Raw genomic sequence first — 16,410 nt, forward strand, 5'->3', positions numbered from 1 at the left:
GTTCTCTGTAAACTTGAGGAGTATACCATTTGCATCTACAGGAATAACGGGCTTTGTTGTCTTAAGTTCTCGCCATGTATGGTGGGTCTAATCCGACAGAATACACGAATTTTTCCGGAAATGTAAAAAAGGCAAAGCATCATATTTTGCAGACTGGTTGGGCATGTTGGATAATGGGTCAAATGCGTGTAATTTCTTTATTGGTTGAAACGGTTCCGCTTGGCATTTGATATATTGCTTACAGGATGATGTACTGTTTCAATATTAGTCTATCCTTTTAATAAAAAAATTTAGGAGGTCTTTTAATCTAAAAACACACTTCCGGTGGTATTTGACCCGTTAACCTGAGTCGATCCTTTCGTATGTATATGGGTCGAAATGGCAACCTCTGGATCCGCTCGTAACCTTTTACCTTTAGAAATTCATTGAGAACTTGCTTTAAACCAGATACCACTATACTAGAATAAGTGATCGTCTAATGTGTGTTAACAGACTAGAAATAAACGGCCCATACCCAAACGTAAAATGGGTGGATAATTCTATGACTCATTGAAGACCAGTTTTCCACTTTCCCTATCCATAAAAAAAGGCCCATACCCATAATTTTTATTTTTATTTATTTTATGCTTTTTGTTTCACCTTGTGTTGCATATTATCCCTACCACGTCGTGTATCGATAATTATGCAATAGCCTTTTGATATAATTGTTAGCATGTTGTTTTTTATTAATTATCTTAGGAATTTCCTTAACAATTATCTTCTGAAAGTTTGATATCGAGATGAAAGGTAAAGATGATAAGAAAGATTCAAGATAAAGACTAGAAAGATTCACAAACTCAACAGTTTTTTGGAGAAATTTTCGATAACCCACCTTTTGGAATCAATGCCTACAATGCCTAGACCCTACCATGTTATAAACTCTTATGTTTTTGGCCAACCTTTTTTGACGAATCATTTAAACTTGTCTAGGTTGTCATGATGGTCACGGTTTATAATGTAGTGTGGCCCAAACTTGACTCTGTTTTGGTAAGGTTTATGACTATTTCCCACTTGCCATTGAACAGAGATATGAGATATCCTCATCAACACGCTACCTTTCTTTTTCATTTGGCGACAGACATTTAGCAATGACAGGAACGTCACCAAAGTAAAAAAAAAAAAACATTGATATTTCTTAGTTTACAGTGCTTGATCATATTAATTTCAACTTGAGATGGTCGTAATCCATTTAGTAATTGCCATAACAATACTAGCTAGAATATACATGTTGCATACCAACTATGATATTTCTTTCGAAATATAATGCATGGAAGGCCTTAATTCAGGTTTCGAATTTACACATCTTATTGCTTGTATCAAAATGGATGTTAGAACTTTCTCGATCTCTGGGAGTGGAATTGGAAGACGATGATCCAGCAGATCGCTCAGCTTGATCTGCCCAGCAGAAGGAGATGTTAGAGAAGTAATGAAATCACCTGGATGTTCTCCTTTAATGACTTCCAACGCTAGAACCCCATAGCTATACACATCACACTTTTCTGTTACTTTCATTGTGTAGGCGAGTTCTGCAAAAACAAAATAAAATGTTAATAACTATACACGAATTATTATAGTGTGTATTGATTTTCATTTTTGTGTATTGTGTGATGAATTTTCAAATATCGCTTATTGTATGTATTCGACCAATCAAAAGTTGCAAACTAACAAGGTAACATTAGATGTGGCGGCTTATATAGTTGCCACACATATCATGATACATACAACAACCGGGATTTAAATGTTCATTACATAAAAATGCACAAAATTGAAGTTTGATACACACTATGACAAATCGTATAAAGTTCAAATCGTATAAAGTTGTTTATATTCAGAGTTACTAAGCACCATTTAACTTTGTGTGATAACTTAAAGACCATGATCAATAAATTACCTGGTGCAAGGTATCCATATGTTCCTGCAACGTTACTCCAATTTGATGAGTTTTGGTTCAAAATCTTTGCGGTACCAAAATCTGAAATATAAGCTTCATAATCTGAATCAAGCAAAATATTTTTGCTTGATATGTCTCGATGAACGATAGGGGGTGAACAATCATGGTGCATATACGATAAAGCGTAAGTAACACCTTTGATGATGTTCACCCTTTTGGTCCAATCTAGATTTTGAGCACTCCTACTGTCGCTCAATGCACTAGCTAGACTACCCCCTTCAAGATACTGGTAAACCAAAAATGAGTTTCTAACGTGCGAACAATAGCCATGTAGCTTAACAATGTTTCGGTGTCTTATTATTGTCAATGCTTTGATCTCATTTAGAAAATCAACACGATTGATTACCTCAGAGGACGAATGAAGTCTCTTTACCGCAACAACCTCACCTGATGCCAACTTTGCTTTGTACACACTTCCAAATCCTCCCTTTCCGAGGCAATATGCTTCGTTAAACTCTTCGGTTACCCTTAGGATTTCTTGGTAAGTCTCCTTTCCATCAAAATTCGAAATTGAAAAGAAATCTGCACCTTTTGTGTCTGCAGCATCCTCCTGTAGTGGTGTTGATGATCTCTTCTTAGATCTCCGGGTATAGAAAATTAAAATGACCCCGAGAACACCAAATAGAAGAGCAACAACAAGTGGAAGTGAAATCAGGAGTGTCAGTTTGCGGCTTCCCTTCTGAGAATGATTTTTTAAAGGACATGGCTTCATTCCTCTAACATTTCCACACAAACCTTTGTTCCCTTGCAATGTTTCTATGGAAAAACCTTTGCTTTCGGGAACAGGACCTTCAAGCTGATTATACGATAGGTCAATGCTCAACAAAGCATTCATTGATTCCATGATCTTTGGTATAGAACCCGAGAGTTTATTATGAGAAAGATTGAGCTTCTCCAAACTGCTTAGACCCGATATAGTAGATGGTATCCTTCCTATTAGCAAATTGTGACTCAAATCAAGAAATGATAGTTGAACAAATCTACCTATTTGAATTGGGATTTCATTTATAAATCCGTTGCTGTTCAAGTATAAATAGATGAGCTTTGAGCATTCCCCAAGGGAAGAAGGAATGGACCCGTTTAACTTATTCATGGACAGATCAAGGGACGTTAATTCAGTTAGCGATCCTAGTTCTTGTGGTATGCGACTAGAAAGATGGTTATTGCTTAGATTAAGTTTCAGCAAACGAGTCATTCTTCCAAACTCCTTCGGTATCTCACCAACCAAGTCATTGGATGATAGGTTGAGCTCTTTTAATTGAAAAGAGTTTCCAAGCGACGAAGGTATGCTACCGTTGATTAGATTTCCTCCCATTTGTATAGTTGATAAATTCTCGCACTTACTCCAACTGTCTGAGATCTCCCCATGAAGCTTGTTGTCGTTGAGATTAATGTAATTGAGATGCGGATACACACCAAAATTTTTGGAAATATCTCCGGTTAGATTGTTCCCATCAAACCTTACTCGGAGCAAACTTGAGCAGTTGTACACACTCTTTGGAATACGACCCGTTAGATTATTATTAACAAGGATCAGGACTTCAAGTCTTCCTCCGTTACAGATTTCATCCGGCAAACTGCCAGAAAATTCATTGTTGCTCATATCTATTTGAACCAACTTCAGTTTTCCTAGTTCTTGTGGAATAGGACCCGAAAACTGATTGTCATACAGAAACAGTTTTTCTAAGTTTGTCAACTTACCCAATGAACTTGGAATGGACCCATTGAGTTGATTATTACTTATTTGCAAACTGAAAAGTGATACTAAGTTTCCCAACTCTTGTGGAAGAGGACCAGAAAGTTTGTTTGAAGATAGACGAAGAAAACGAAGGGATTTGAGTTCACCTATAGACAAAGGAATCGGACCACTAAGTTCGTTAGTGCTTAACACGAGCCATTCGAGTGAAGTCAAGTTGCCTATTTCTTTCGGGATAGATCCATTCAGCTTATTCTCGGAAAGATTCAAGAATGACAAGTTTTTCAAATTGGCAAAAGTTTTTGGAATAGAACCAGTTAGAGAGTTATTATTCATAACAAGTTCGCTAACCTTATAAAGATTTCCCAGTTCATTAGGAATCGGACCAGAAATGTTGTTAGAATCCAAATAAACACGGCTCAAATTCGTTAACTGCCCAAAACACGTAGGAATAGAACCATAAAGATTGTTAGTAAATAACACAAGCTCAGAAAGAGACCTCAATTCACAAAAACCATTTGGAATTGAACCATTCAACTTATTGTCATACAATTCAAGTATTTCAAGATTTCTCAATTCACCAATTTCAGGAGGGATTGTTCCGACAAATCGATTTCCACCAAGATAAAGATAAAGGAGTTTTGACAAGTGACGGATTTCTGATGGGATGATCCCCGAAAAGTTATTGAAAGTTAGTTCAATACATATAATATTCGGAAACGAAGAGAATGAGAAGTGTTCAAGTGTACCGCTTAAAAAAGACGAAGAAAGGTTCAGACGATATACGTTGCCATTATCATCACACATGATTCCTTTCCAGTTACATGGAGAGTTTGACTTTTGTGAAGAGAGATTGAGATTGACATTATCATTTGTCCATGAAGGTAGTACAAGATTGTTGGTTTTTTGGCTTTTGAGAGTTACTTTCCATTTTAAGAGTGCATCAACTTCTTCATTTGATGATGATGAGTCTGAATTAGCAACATTTAAAATGGTGAAAACTGTACATGTAATTACAAGTAAGAAGATGGTTGAAGAAGACAAGACCATGCTTAATTTGTTTTATGTAAGAGTTTGTTTTGTGTTTTCTTTTGAAGTTCTTGTTTTTTTTTTTTTTTTTTTTTTTTTTACTTTTTGATATATATATATATAGAGGTTAAGGTTTATGTGGCTGTTAGACACTTAAGTTCGGGTGTAGAACCTCTCACATCTTGTTTTTTTAATCCATAAAAAGCATGAGGGCCAAACATTTATAAATATATTAAAAAAAAATTAATATGTGAGGTGTTTTATACCCAAGCTTGGGTGTCTAACAGACACATACTCCATTTTCTCATATATATATATATATACAGGTTAGGGTTTATGTGGCTGTTAGAAACCCAAGCTTGAGTATAGAACCCCTCACATCTTGTTTTTTTAATCCATAAAAAGCATGACGGCCAAACATTTATAGATATATTAAAAAATTAGTATGTAAGGGTTTTACACCAAACTCGAGTGTTTAACAACCACATACCTCATTTTCTCATAAATATATAAGTTACATACATATTGCTTTCTCGCAATGTTGGTTGATTATTTAGCATCACAGGTTTTTCTTTGTCTATGTCTATGTTGTTTCTTGACTTTTTTTTTTTTTTTTTTACTTTTCATTTATTAGTTTCTTCTTGGTTATAGTTACTAGACTTATGCCCGCACAATACAGCGGTGGTGGGATAGTGATGGCGGAAGCGGTGGTGGTGACGGTGGCTGGGGCGGCGGCGGGGACGGTGATGAGGCATCGACAGTGGTGAATGTAAAAGTAATTGATGTTAAAGATTGTATTGTAATTATTTTAAGTGTTGCGGGATCTATACTGTAAATTATTTCATTAAGGGTATTATAGGTATATTAGATTGAGATGTTTAAATTAGTGGATAAAAGATAAAGATATTTTTAGTTTTTCAAAGACAGAAAATTAACAAAAAAGATGATTTGTTTTATTAGATAGTACAGATAAGTAGAATGACACCTTTTGTTTCGTTGTCTTATTTTTCCCTGTTAGATTTTATTTTCTTATTTATTTAACCAAATTTTTTCCTTCTAATTTCTTTAAGTTTGTAAACAGAGGGAACTGATCAACTAAACCGACGATTAATTAAACCATTAAACAATTACTATTTCCCATTAAACATTTTAGCTCGCATGCAAAAATAAGTTGCTCGAATTACAAATAAACAACGAACACCAATAAAAACATCATTTCTAACTATCTTTTTCTTTCAAAATAAAATAATATAAACCATAAATCTCATTTAAGTTATCATCCTATAAAACTTAAATTTAAGGAGGTTCCTTTATAAATTCTAAGGAGGTTCTTAAACAAAATTGTAAAAGCTCTTTAACATTTAATAAATTATAAGTAGGGTCAATGGAACCCCCTTGCAATATAGTGGAACCGCCACTGACAAAAATAGTCAATGGTGATATTCGACTTTTAAACAAATACATACTTTTCATAAATTAATTTTGTGTGCGACCATCTTAATAGAACAGTGAAAAAATTCTAAGACTAGGATTATTTATAAAAATATGGCTAAAACTACGATAAGTTACTTTTTGTATTCTAAAAATAGAATTTTGGATTATTTAATTCCCATTCCACCCACCCTTTTTTATATAGTAATTTGTTGAATCATACTCGTATATCTTGTATTAAAAATATCAGATTCTCTCTCTACTCTTTCTCTCAAATCTCTAACGGTTCTTTCTCTCAGATCATCGTTTTGAGATCGAAAACCTTTACTTTTGAGATCGAGATTGAGAATTTGAGATTGAGAGTTTGAGATCGAGAGTTTTCCCCCTATTTGGTTTTGGCTTGCCTGCCGTAGTGTATTTTCGCAAGGGTTATAGTCTTGGGCCAGAGTTCCCTTCCACTTCAGTGGATCTGAAAGCATCCTCTTTACCTTTGAGTAGGGGTAAGGTTTGTCTACATCATACCTTCCCCATACCCCGGGTTATGCCATGATTGGGTACCGTTGTCGTTGTCGTTGTCATACTCGTATATCTTGTATTTGGATTTGACTAGGTATATATTCATTTCCTTGAATCTTTACGTGATTAGAAGTTTCGCAGTAGCATTTACCCATTAAGTATTCACTGATAAAACTGGATCGATTTTCATGAAGCTTTCATTAATATATAGATCGAGTATATGGTTTAAAATTCTTTTTAAACATAATTGTTCAAACTTTTTCCCTTTGAAGACTCTTTGAACTTTGGGTACAAATACATGTTATTGAGATGCATGGAGGAAAATCGAAATGAACAAATAATTTCATTGAGTAATACAAGTTGATAAAATAGATCCCTTGGATAATTGAATGTGAATGTTTCTTACAAAATGGCATGGTATGCAATAATTAATGAGAAGAAAAAAGCCATAGAAATTTTCTATGGAGGCTGGAAGGGTTATTTTGATGAGTTGCCTACATTCAAAGTCTCATTACGTAATACAAGTTGATAAAATAGATCACTTGAATAGTTGAATGTGAATGTTTCTTACAAAATGGCATGGTATGCAATAATTGATGAGAAGAAAAAAGCCATGGAAATTTTCTATGGAAGCTGAAAGGGTTATTTTGATGAGTTGCCTACATTCAAAGTCTAACAATATTGACAAGTTGTTTCATCATTCAAACAACTCATTAAAAGACATTCAAGTATTCAATAACAGTAGAAGTGAAAAATTGATTTTTAATTTTGAGGGTTTAAAACCTGTCTGTTGGACGGCAAGGAAGTTGTTTTTATGGTTGAAATAGTTGGTTTGTTAAATAGTGTAGATCTACTAAACAGGAACTGATCCAAAAACACAAGTGCATTATGCTTTTCAGTAACTTTTACTATACTTTCCATTGATGAGGTTAGTTTTTTCAAGACTAAGATACTATACACATTGCAGGGTAGTGGTGGGGAAAAATTTGGTGCGTTTACCTATTTTGTAGACTCCATCAAATATATAAATCTTAGAATGTATAACTGAAATTATTTCAAAACTATCATGATCATGATTTTCTCAATAATAAAATATTTTATATAATCAATAACTCACTCACATTCCTTCCAACGGTTAAGCAACCAAAACACCTTCTCTAATAATGATTTCCAAATAATTAAAAATATAAGATGTTGCCACACCACTGCATCGCGCGGACATTTGTCTATATAACTAATGACTTCATTAAATTAGTTTAATCTTTTCGATTTATTCAATTTGATGTTTAACATTCTTGAGTAATTACATTCAAGTAAATGATTCATAGTTACTCACTTAATGCATTACACTATATTACTTACATACATACATAAACTAAACAAAATACATAACAAATTATTAAGTATACTCATAATCAACTTTAATATTTATCATGAATTAGTGATCACAATGAAGAAAGAAATTGAAGTTTTACGATTGATTTCGAAACTCAACTTTTATATTAAATATAAATAAAATATAAATATAGATAGATATAGATATAGATTTTAATCAATCAAATATAAATATTGAAATATTAAAATGGAATGAAATTATAAACTAAAATAACAAAATATATATTAAAAAAGTAGATGGAAAAATCAGGTGGGTTTGGGTTGTTTGGTATTAAATAATTTAAAATCCTACTTTTTTTTTTCTTTCTTAGTATCGAACGGTAAGTACTCAATATAAATTGATAAATAACTTTCCAGCCATATAATATATCTTTTTTATTTTTATAAATAATCCAATATTTAATATAATTCAAATGCGATCCATTACGTAAAGCTAGGAGGTAGACGGATAAAAAACCGCACCTCAAATCCCTTTTTATAGTAAAACTAAAACATTTAAAAACGACAGTCCTACATTTATAATATAAAAAACAACTCATCCTACATTTAGACATAATTTTCCAATAGAATTTTTTCTAGAAAAGTCTATACAACTATTAGCTTTAATTCTAATTTTGTCCTATTTAAAAGAAAATTTACAATAAATAGTATTTAAATGAATGGGTTGCAAGAACAGATCTAACTAAAAAAATGGGTTGCAATTTTGCCTTTGTACTATGTTGTATCCTCTTGGTTTCATGCCCATCTACAAGTTTATCAAAAACCTCTGACATGGCTCGAGGTATGCATATACATATATCTTTTTGTATTATATATATATATACACATTATTTTATTATTTGGCAGTATGGCAGAAAGTTTGTATATATTGTTTCCTTCTGTCTGTTATATATCATATTGTCATCTTTGTGAGGATCTTCTCATGAGATAACCACAAGATCTTAAGTTTAACTAACAATAGGTATTTCTTTATTTAATGTTAGACTGGTATTCACGTTTATCAATATCAATCAATAATATATTATAAAACATTCAGTTTTCTTCATTTTTCTTCAATCTAGTTGTCTATAACCTCAAAATGTTTCTTCCATTTTGTTCACTGTTTCAAAGATCTCTACTTAAAATACCTATAATATACTTGAAATACTTATAATACTCTTAATGAACTTAATTTACAACATTTATCCTTAACTTTTAAATAACTTTTATATTAATAATTACACCGCTATGCCACTGCCGCTACCGCCGCCGCCACCCGTTACCATGTTGCTGCCATTACAATGCCGTATCGTGTGGACATATGACTAATATACGTGCAAGGGTGATGCAATTTGATCGAGCCGCACCCGATCGATGCTAAAGACATTACTATGATCTAATTTGGCTTTTATTAGAAGTTTATCATTATTTTAGCTTTCTTTCCTCAAAAGATACATTTCAAATTGCGCTCGAGTTCATCATACAATGGTGAGTGTCATTCCCTATAAACTACATTGCTTTAACCGGGTTACATTACCACAAGGTGTCATCTTTTAAAAAAAAAAAAAAAACTCACATACACGTCATCTCTGACGAGAGTATGAATAATACCCTAAGGTCGCGTTTGTTTCACAAAATTTGATGAAATCTGATGGAATTGGAATTGAATTCCATTCCTTAGTGCGTTTGGTTGTTCAAAGAAGGAGGAATCTCATTCCATAGAACTGTAAACATTCCATCATTTGATGGAATCTCCATTCCTTGGGGATGGAGGAAGGAATTTAATTCCTTCCGTCACTTGAATTCTCAAAAAATCAAAAACATTCTATCAAATTCTATTCCTTCAGATTTTAATTCCTTCGAAAGATTCCATTCATTCCAGAAATATTATGTGAACCAAACGCGCCCTAAGTGTATTCGCCAAATGTGCTATGATCGAGAGCTGAGTATGAGTAATACCGCAAGTGTATGTATTCGTTGTGGTGAATTCATTTGCTTATCATTATCCAAGTTAACAAGAGAATATTTGCTAGATTTCATTAATTAGTAATCAACCATATTATTGGAACCAAGTCTGCTTCTTAATTCTTTAAAATTAAACTACTTTTTTTTTTTTTTTTATAAAAAGTTTTGAATCCAAGAGATAACAAATTAATAACATGCCTGACTCCCATACCCCATATATGAGGATTGGGTTTTGTTGTTTTTGTTGATTTATAACATGTTTAAATTCTGATTTGGAAATAACCAATCATTATTCATTATGTTTTATTCTTTCTCATGTATGTAGCCTTACTAGTCGAGAAGAAACCCGACGCATCGGTCCATAAGAATGGCGGAAATGTGTATGGTACAGATGGGTTAACATATGGTGGGTTTAAACGACCGCCTGTAAATGACGGCCGTCATTACTAAGATTATGCTCTCCTTGATGATTATGGCAAGCCACGCAGATTATTTGTAACAATGTCACTTAATTAACGTATTCATAGACATTAATTTGTCACTTTGTAAACACTATATATATATATATATGCTGCTTCAGTACTTTTGAAATTTAATAAAGTTATATCTACGATAGATATATGACGCATTTTCTTTTACGGAATTAATTTTGTTACCAAATGTGTGAAAAGTTGATGTCCGTCAATTTCAAGGATTAAATTTTACCAAATGTTATTGGTCAAGACATGTCTACATATTTTATAGTTTTACATATTTTTACACACATAAAAACGTGACAAATTTTTTATTTGTTTACACTAAAAAAATGTGGACCATTGTGATATTATTTGTAGTGAGCCACACAGGTGTTAAAGGTTAAATTATTGGTCATTTTATTACGAGTATTAATATTCATATTCCATATAATGATCAAAGTTACTAGGTTTTGCTTGTGAGTTTCAGACCGTTTTCCAAAACTTAACTGTTATAGCTATACTTTTGCTAGAGATGAAAATTGTCTATGCTCACAATGTTATATACGAAAATTCGGTTTAATACATTTTAGTAATGATGACCTATAAGCTAGACCATAACCTATAACTAAAATTGTTAAAATGATGATTGAAATTCAACTTTTTGGTTCAATTTCAATATGACATATTTAACTGTTGTAGTAAACTAGTAATTGTGGTTCGATGGATCTATTCGATAGAGTAGGCAAATACAGAGATGCACGGGTCATTATTGTTAATGGACTGTGGATTTGTCTCTGGTGGGCTTTAATCATGGATTTGAAGATATATGTGGGCTTAATAGTATTGGGCTCATGAGCTTCAGTAGACCACGCAAAATTATCCACTCTAGACTTGTAATGTTTTATCATTATATACATAGCTAAAAGATAAAATGAGAACCAAAAAAAGGTCGAGAACCGTGAGAACTAGTTTAAATTAAAAGGCCTAGGGATAATTTGGTAATTTAATAATTGCATTTGATAATTATAATATAAGAAAAAGATTAAAGCATCAGGAACAAATAAATGTATTATCTTTCTCCCCTAAATCTCTCACCCTCTTGATTCGCTCCAGCCAATAATATCGTTACCATCCATTTTGACATTATTCATGCATAGTTATAAAAAAAACCCTCTAACACTTAAGTTCCTGGTTCTGTCATTTTCTTTTAATTCTAGTCCTATGATTTTCATCCACCGACCCACTTTCTTTCCTTCTAACAATATGATTATTAGACTTGTGCTGGTGTAAAAAAATCACAACAAAATTGTCAAAATGTCGACTGTATGTATATATGCATTTAAGCTAAACCATCTGAAACAAAATTATAACCCATCATATGAAACAAAGTTATAACCCATTTACATAAATGTGTTACTCATTTGTTTAGCGTAAATCAAACCCAATATATTTCAGACCTCATAAGCATACATTCATTAACATTTGTGAACGCAAAGACACAAGTGTTTGCATCGGAAAACACATGTTTTCGTAACTGATTATCATATTCTAAAGTGACAAACATATGTGGAAATTAATAGGAACATGTGTTCTAACTATTGTAAAATATAATATTGACGGAAACAAACACACATGTACTGTTGATCGTAATATACAATATGCTAAAAAAACACACATGTACAATTGATCAAATCTTGGAGGAATCCAAGACATTCATAAAATAATAGATTCATGAAGTTAATCCGATGCATTTTTCTTCCTTTTATTCCCCTGCTTCTGTTAGGGGTGTTCATATTGCGGTCCAAACCGAGAAAACCGACCCGAAGTTGGACCGAAACCGAACGGAACCGAAACTTACGGTCCGGTCCTCGGTCCTATAAAATAATCTAATTCGGTTCTCGGTCCGGTCCATGTATAAACCGAGAAATTGCATGTTCAGAACTGAGAACATGATACAAGATTAACTTCAAATGGTATTCTAAGTTCCTTTTGATTCACTCTGCCAGGATAACATAAATCTTTTATCATATTTTATCTTAGAATCCTAGTATCCTAAATTCTTAGACATGCATGCATATCATAATGCTTTGCCACATACACGCTTTAATATAAGTACGCATTACTTTGATTAGATATCTAATACAATTGATTTACTCATATATGACATGTAACATATTCTATCACTCATTTTATTTTGGATCATGAATACCTCTTTAATGGAATTGATTTTGCTTTAAAATAAGGAATGTGATCAATTTTCATTGGATGTTAAAAGCTAAATCTTGCGTAGACTTTTAGTTTAAAAAAATGTTCGTAAGCAATTTAATGTTTTGAAGTTTGCACATATATTTTCTCGGTCCCGGTCCAACACTTCAAACCCGAAAACCGACCACAAACCGAACCGAGTTAGTTGGTCCGGTTCTCGGTCCTATATTTTCTTATAATCGGTTTTCGGTCCGGTCCTGATTTGGTCCGGTTCGGTCCGGTTTTTGGACCGTAAACACCCCCAGCTTCTATGTTCAACAACCGACGACACCCGTGTTTTCCATGTATTCCCTTTGCCTCTGTTTGGATCACCTAACCGTGCTTGTTCCCGTTTAAATCCTCCCCGGGCATCTTGACCCAATCATGATACCCTTATATCTATTCACATTGTCACAACATCATTTTCACAAGGGTATATGATTTAACAAAGCTAATCTAAATGATAACAAAACACATACTCACGTTACTTAATATTGAAGGAAACAACGAAGAACACACATGTTTGTATCTAAACATATGTGTCCAGTCCATTATCACCAGATGACTACGTAAAAAACATGTGTCTGTATCGTTAACGGTGATTACATAAACCATTAAATATGACACTATAACCAGAAAAAACGATATACTTACAACTAAATCATATTGTTTCAGATATACATTCATCGGCTTCACTTGATGGACGAGTTAAATCAACCGCCGTTTCTTTTTTATTGGTAAAGTTGCTAAACGCTTACAACATTCTTACCCTGTCACTCCTTTTAATTGTTCATACCAATGAAAAAATAAGAACAATATGAAACACATGAATCAAAATTACTTATAAAAACATGTGAACCAACACTGATTTATAAAACCATATGAACCAACACATGAATCGAACAACAAATCTTTTTAGGTTAAGAAAATACCTCATTTACTCCTCATCATTAGACGATCTTTTATTCATAATTGAAACTTTCCCGTATAATAGATCCCGGATTCTTAATTGATAACATAAACACCATGATTTTTATTCTTCAATTCCTGATTTTGTTTTAATTTTAGGATTCGATTGAATCTTCAAAAAAGGTTTTTGGAGTTTTTCACGGAGTGTTTAGGGGCCAAGGTTTGGGGATTTTTGTTTGTGTTTTGTTTTTAATAATTGATTTGTTTTAGTGTATTAGTATTTTTTTATACCCATTCTACCCTTTAAGCACGTTCCAGCCTTTCAAATGAGAGCTTATTTACACAAATGCCATTAAGTATTATTAACCATTGATTTAGATAATCTAATGGATTAGATTAGTTCTCGACCTTTTACTGGTTCTCACAATAACTGCCCTCTACATATACATACGTCATATATGTCGATTTTCTCCCATGTACGTTTTTGGGCTCTAAAGCTTTTAGTGAAATTGGATTGAAATCTTATCTACCAATAAATTAACCCATTTGGCCAAAGGACCACGATTGCGATTTTTTGCCAACTTTAAGGTCAAAATTGATATTTTTTCACTTCAGGGATCAAAAGTAAAAAACGTGTCAATTTCAGGGACGATAAATATAATTTACTCTAAAAATTACTTATACCCCAGGTAATAAAGTCTACTCGGTTGAGTCATGTGGTTTATCCATTTAGATGCGGATTCTAATGTTGGTTGACATCTTTTGGAGAGGTCTGTTTCTGGAATACGCTCCGTTGTAGTGGAGGTCCGGTTAAAACATTATGGTTTACACTGAGTAGTCTCACTCTTCATAGTAAATTTGAGGCGATTCAAAACATGTTATTCCGGACCGAGTGATACAAATTGAGACGGGTATGTATAGTATAAAAAAACGTGACAAATGTGATGTGTTGTATCTTTTTGAATCATATATGCGATATCGCATAGAATAAAGACTAGTAAATGTATATTACACAAATAGTCAATGGTGATTTTCGACTTTTATACGAATACATACCTTTCAAAAATTGATTTTGTGTGCGATCATATCTTCTTTGAAAAGTTCATACAACTACTAAGGGTATTATTTAAATAAATGGTGATGACGTACCCACCTAGACCATCAGTACACAGGAAGACGCCTAGACGCAGACTACACGCAGGCTGCACCCAGGCTGCACAGAACCTTAGCTGAAAGGATAAGCACGAATAAAGGCTGTCATATCACTTCCTAAGTTAGAGGAAATCTCCATCGGCAATAAGAGATTCGTTCTGATCCTATTTCCTCTCTTCCAAGTCATATTTGCACTATAAAAGGAGAAGGAAAAAAGGGAAGAAGATTATGATCCTTATTACGGAGAAAAACCCCAAATACCAAAAACCCTAAATGATCATCATCATGGGAAAAACCCTAAGACAATCTAAACACATATCGATCGGCGTACAAGGGAGCAAAATTCTTACCAATAGGGAATCGCCATCAAATTATCCAAACACCTCTCCTCTTCACATAACCTACTCGGATGTACAAACAATTGGCGCCATCCGCGGGATAAAGGCCGCTGTTCATAATTACATGTTTGCACCGAATAGGTCGAATTTTTTTTCTAATATAAAATCTCACCAAAAAAGACCATTCTAGATTCCCTGTAGTGAGATCCAATTCCCGAAATGTATGCCAGAATAGAAATCGATAAAATAACTAGCAAATCTTAAAGATTCCAGCCTTTGAAGGTTCAAATCTAAAAGATCCATAATTTCCGCAGCCTTTGAAGGCCCAGATTTCGAAGATTCATATTTTTTTCAAGCATTTGAAGGCCCAGATCTCGATGATCCAAGATTTTCGCATCCTTTTACGACCAAAAAAATAAAAAAAAAATCAAGAAAAAAAAAGATCCTTATTTTTCGCAGCCTTTCAAGGCCCAAATCTCGAAGATCCAGATTTTTCACAGCCCAGATCTAAAAGATTCAAACTTTTCCTCAACATACCATTATCTCCCAGGATACGACAAATTCAGTGCCACAAGGAAGGATATTACAACCAAGGGGCATTCACCCATGGATTTCAGAACGATGGCCAAAGACCCATTACGGCAGGTTACTAGCAAAACTCCCAAGGGCAAATATGTCAGGGCCTTCTAGTTAACACCCAGGGGTCAACCATGCCAAGAGCACAAAGCCATACCAGGGTCCGTATTAAGAAATGTAATTTACCCTTGTTAATTTCATTTAACAAATTACTTTCTCTAAGGCTAAGATCCAACTTGACATACAATCATTTCATCAGTTGATCTGCTAGAAATGACGGTATTCAAAGGGTAATTGAGAATCGATAACTGCATTCATGCAACTCCTAGAATTATGGGACTTACAACAACACTGTAAAGGGGTATTAAGTGTTTTGTAAACATGTTTTGTCCCATCTTATGCCACGGGTTAAGGTCTCACCTCTTAACTCGTTTTAAGTCGCCCAATTAAGAACATGTAAATAGTCCACCGCTGTCTCACAACGAGTGGTAATCTACCTTGAAGAGATACAATTCACCTACGTCTAACGTAGAGCAAAAAGCATTGGCAAGTGTTCTTAGCAAAGTGAGTGGTATTGACTTAACTTTAAATGGGTAATGATTTGATGTGAATCAAAAGTTTATGTTTGAAGACTCATGCATAATCTTTGAAACATAATATTTAATAAAATCATTTGTATATTCTTAACAACACAAGAGAGCTCGGTAGCTCCATTTGATCGCACAAAGAAGCGCA

At 33.5% G+C, this 16,410-nt stretch overlaps 1 protein-coding gene and 1 long non-coding RNA gene across 2 annotated transcripts; one reads left to right on the forward strand and one right to left on the reverse strand.

Annotated features, from left to right (window-relative positions):
- Positions 1–1,259: 1,259 nt before the first annotated feature.
- On the reverse strand, positions 1,260–4,077 carry LOC122589440 (MDIS1-interacting receptor like kinase 2-like). Its single transcript, XM_043761731.1, has 2 exons — positions 1,931–4,077; positions 1,260–1,565 (listed from the first exon to the last, which is right to left on the reverse strand). The coding sequence occupies exons 1-2, from the start codon at positions 4,020–4,022 to the stop codon at positions 1,279–1,281; spliced, it is 2,379 nt and encodes a 792-aa protein (XP_043617666.1). The 5' UTR covers positions 4,023–4,077; the 3' UTR covers positions 1,260–1,278.
- A 4,550-nt stretch (positions 4,078–8,627) lies between these two features.
- LOC122590029 lies at positions 8,628–10,639 on the forward strand. Its single transcript, XR_006322388.1, has 2 exons — positions 8,628–8,838; positions 10,327–10,639. It is a non-coding gene; the product is annotated as an uncharacterized LOC122590029 (long non-coding RNA).
- The last annotated feature ends 5,771 nt before the right edge of the window (positions 10,640–16,410 follow it).

Source organism: Erigeron canadensis, chromosome 2 (assembly GCF_010389155.1).
Source record: "Erigeron canadensis isolate Cc75 chromosome 2, C_canadensis_v1, whole genome shotgun sequence".
NCBI lineage: Eukaryota > Viridiplantae > Streptophyta > Magnoliopsida > Asterales > Asteraceae > Erigeron > Erigeron canadensis.

Excerpts from the sequence above, each read along its gene's own strand:
- LOC122589440 (XM_043761731.1), bottom strand. The coding sequence starts at position 4,022 with ATGAATAATAACTCTCTAACTGGTTCTATTCCAAAAACTTTTGCCAAT. Across the intron at positions 1,566-1,930 it reads ATATGGATACCTTGCACCAG|AACTCGCCTACACAATGAAA; the intron begins GTAATTTATTGA and ends TTGTTTTTGCAG.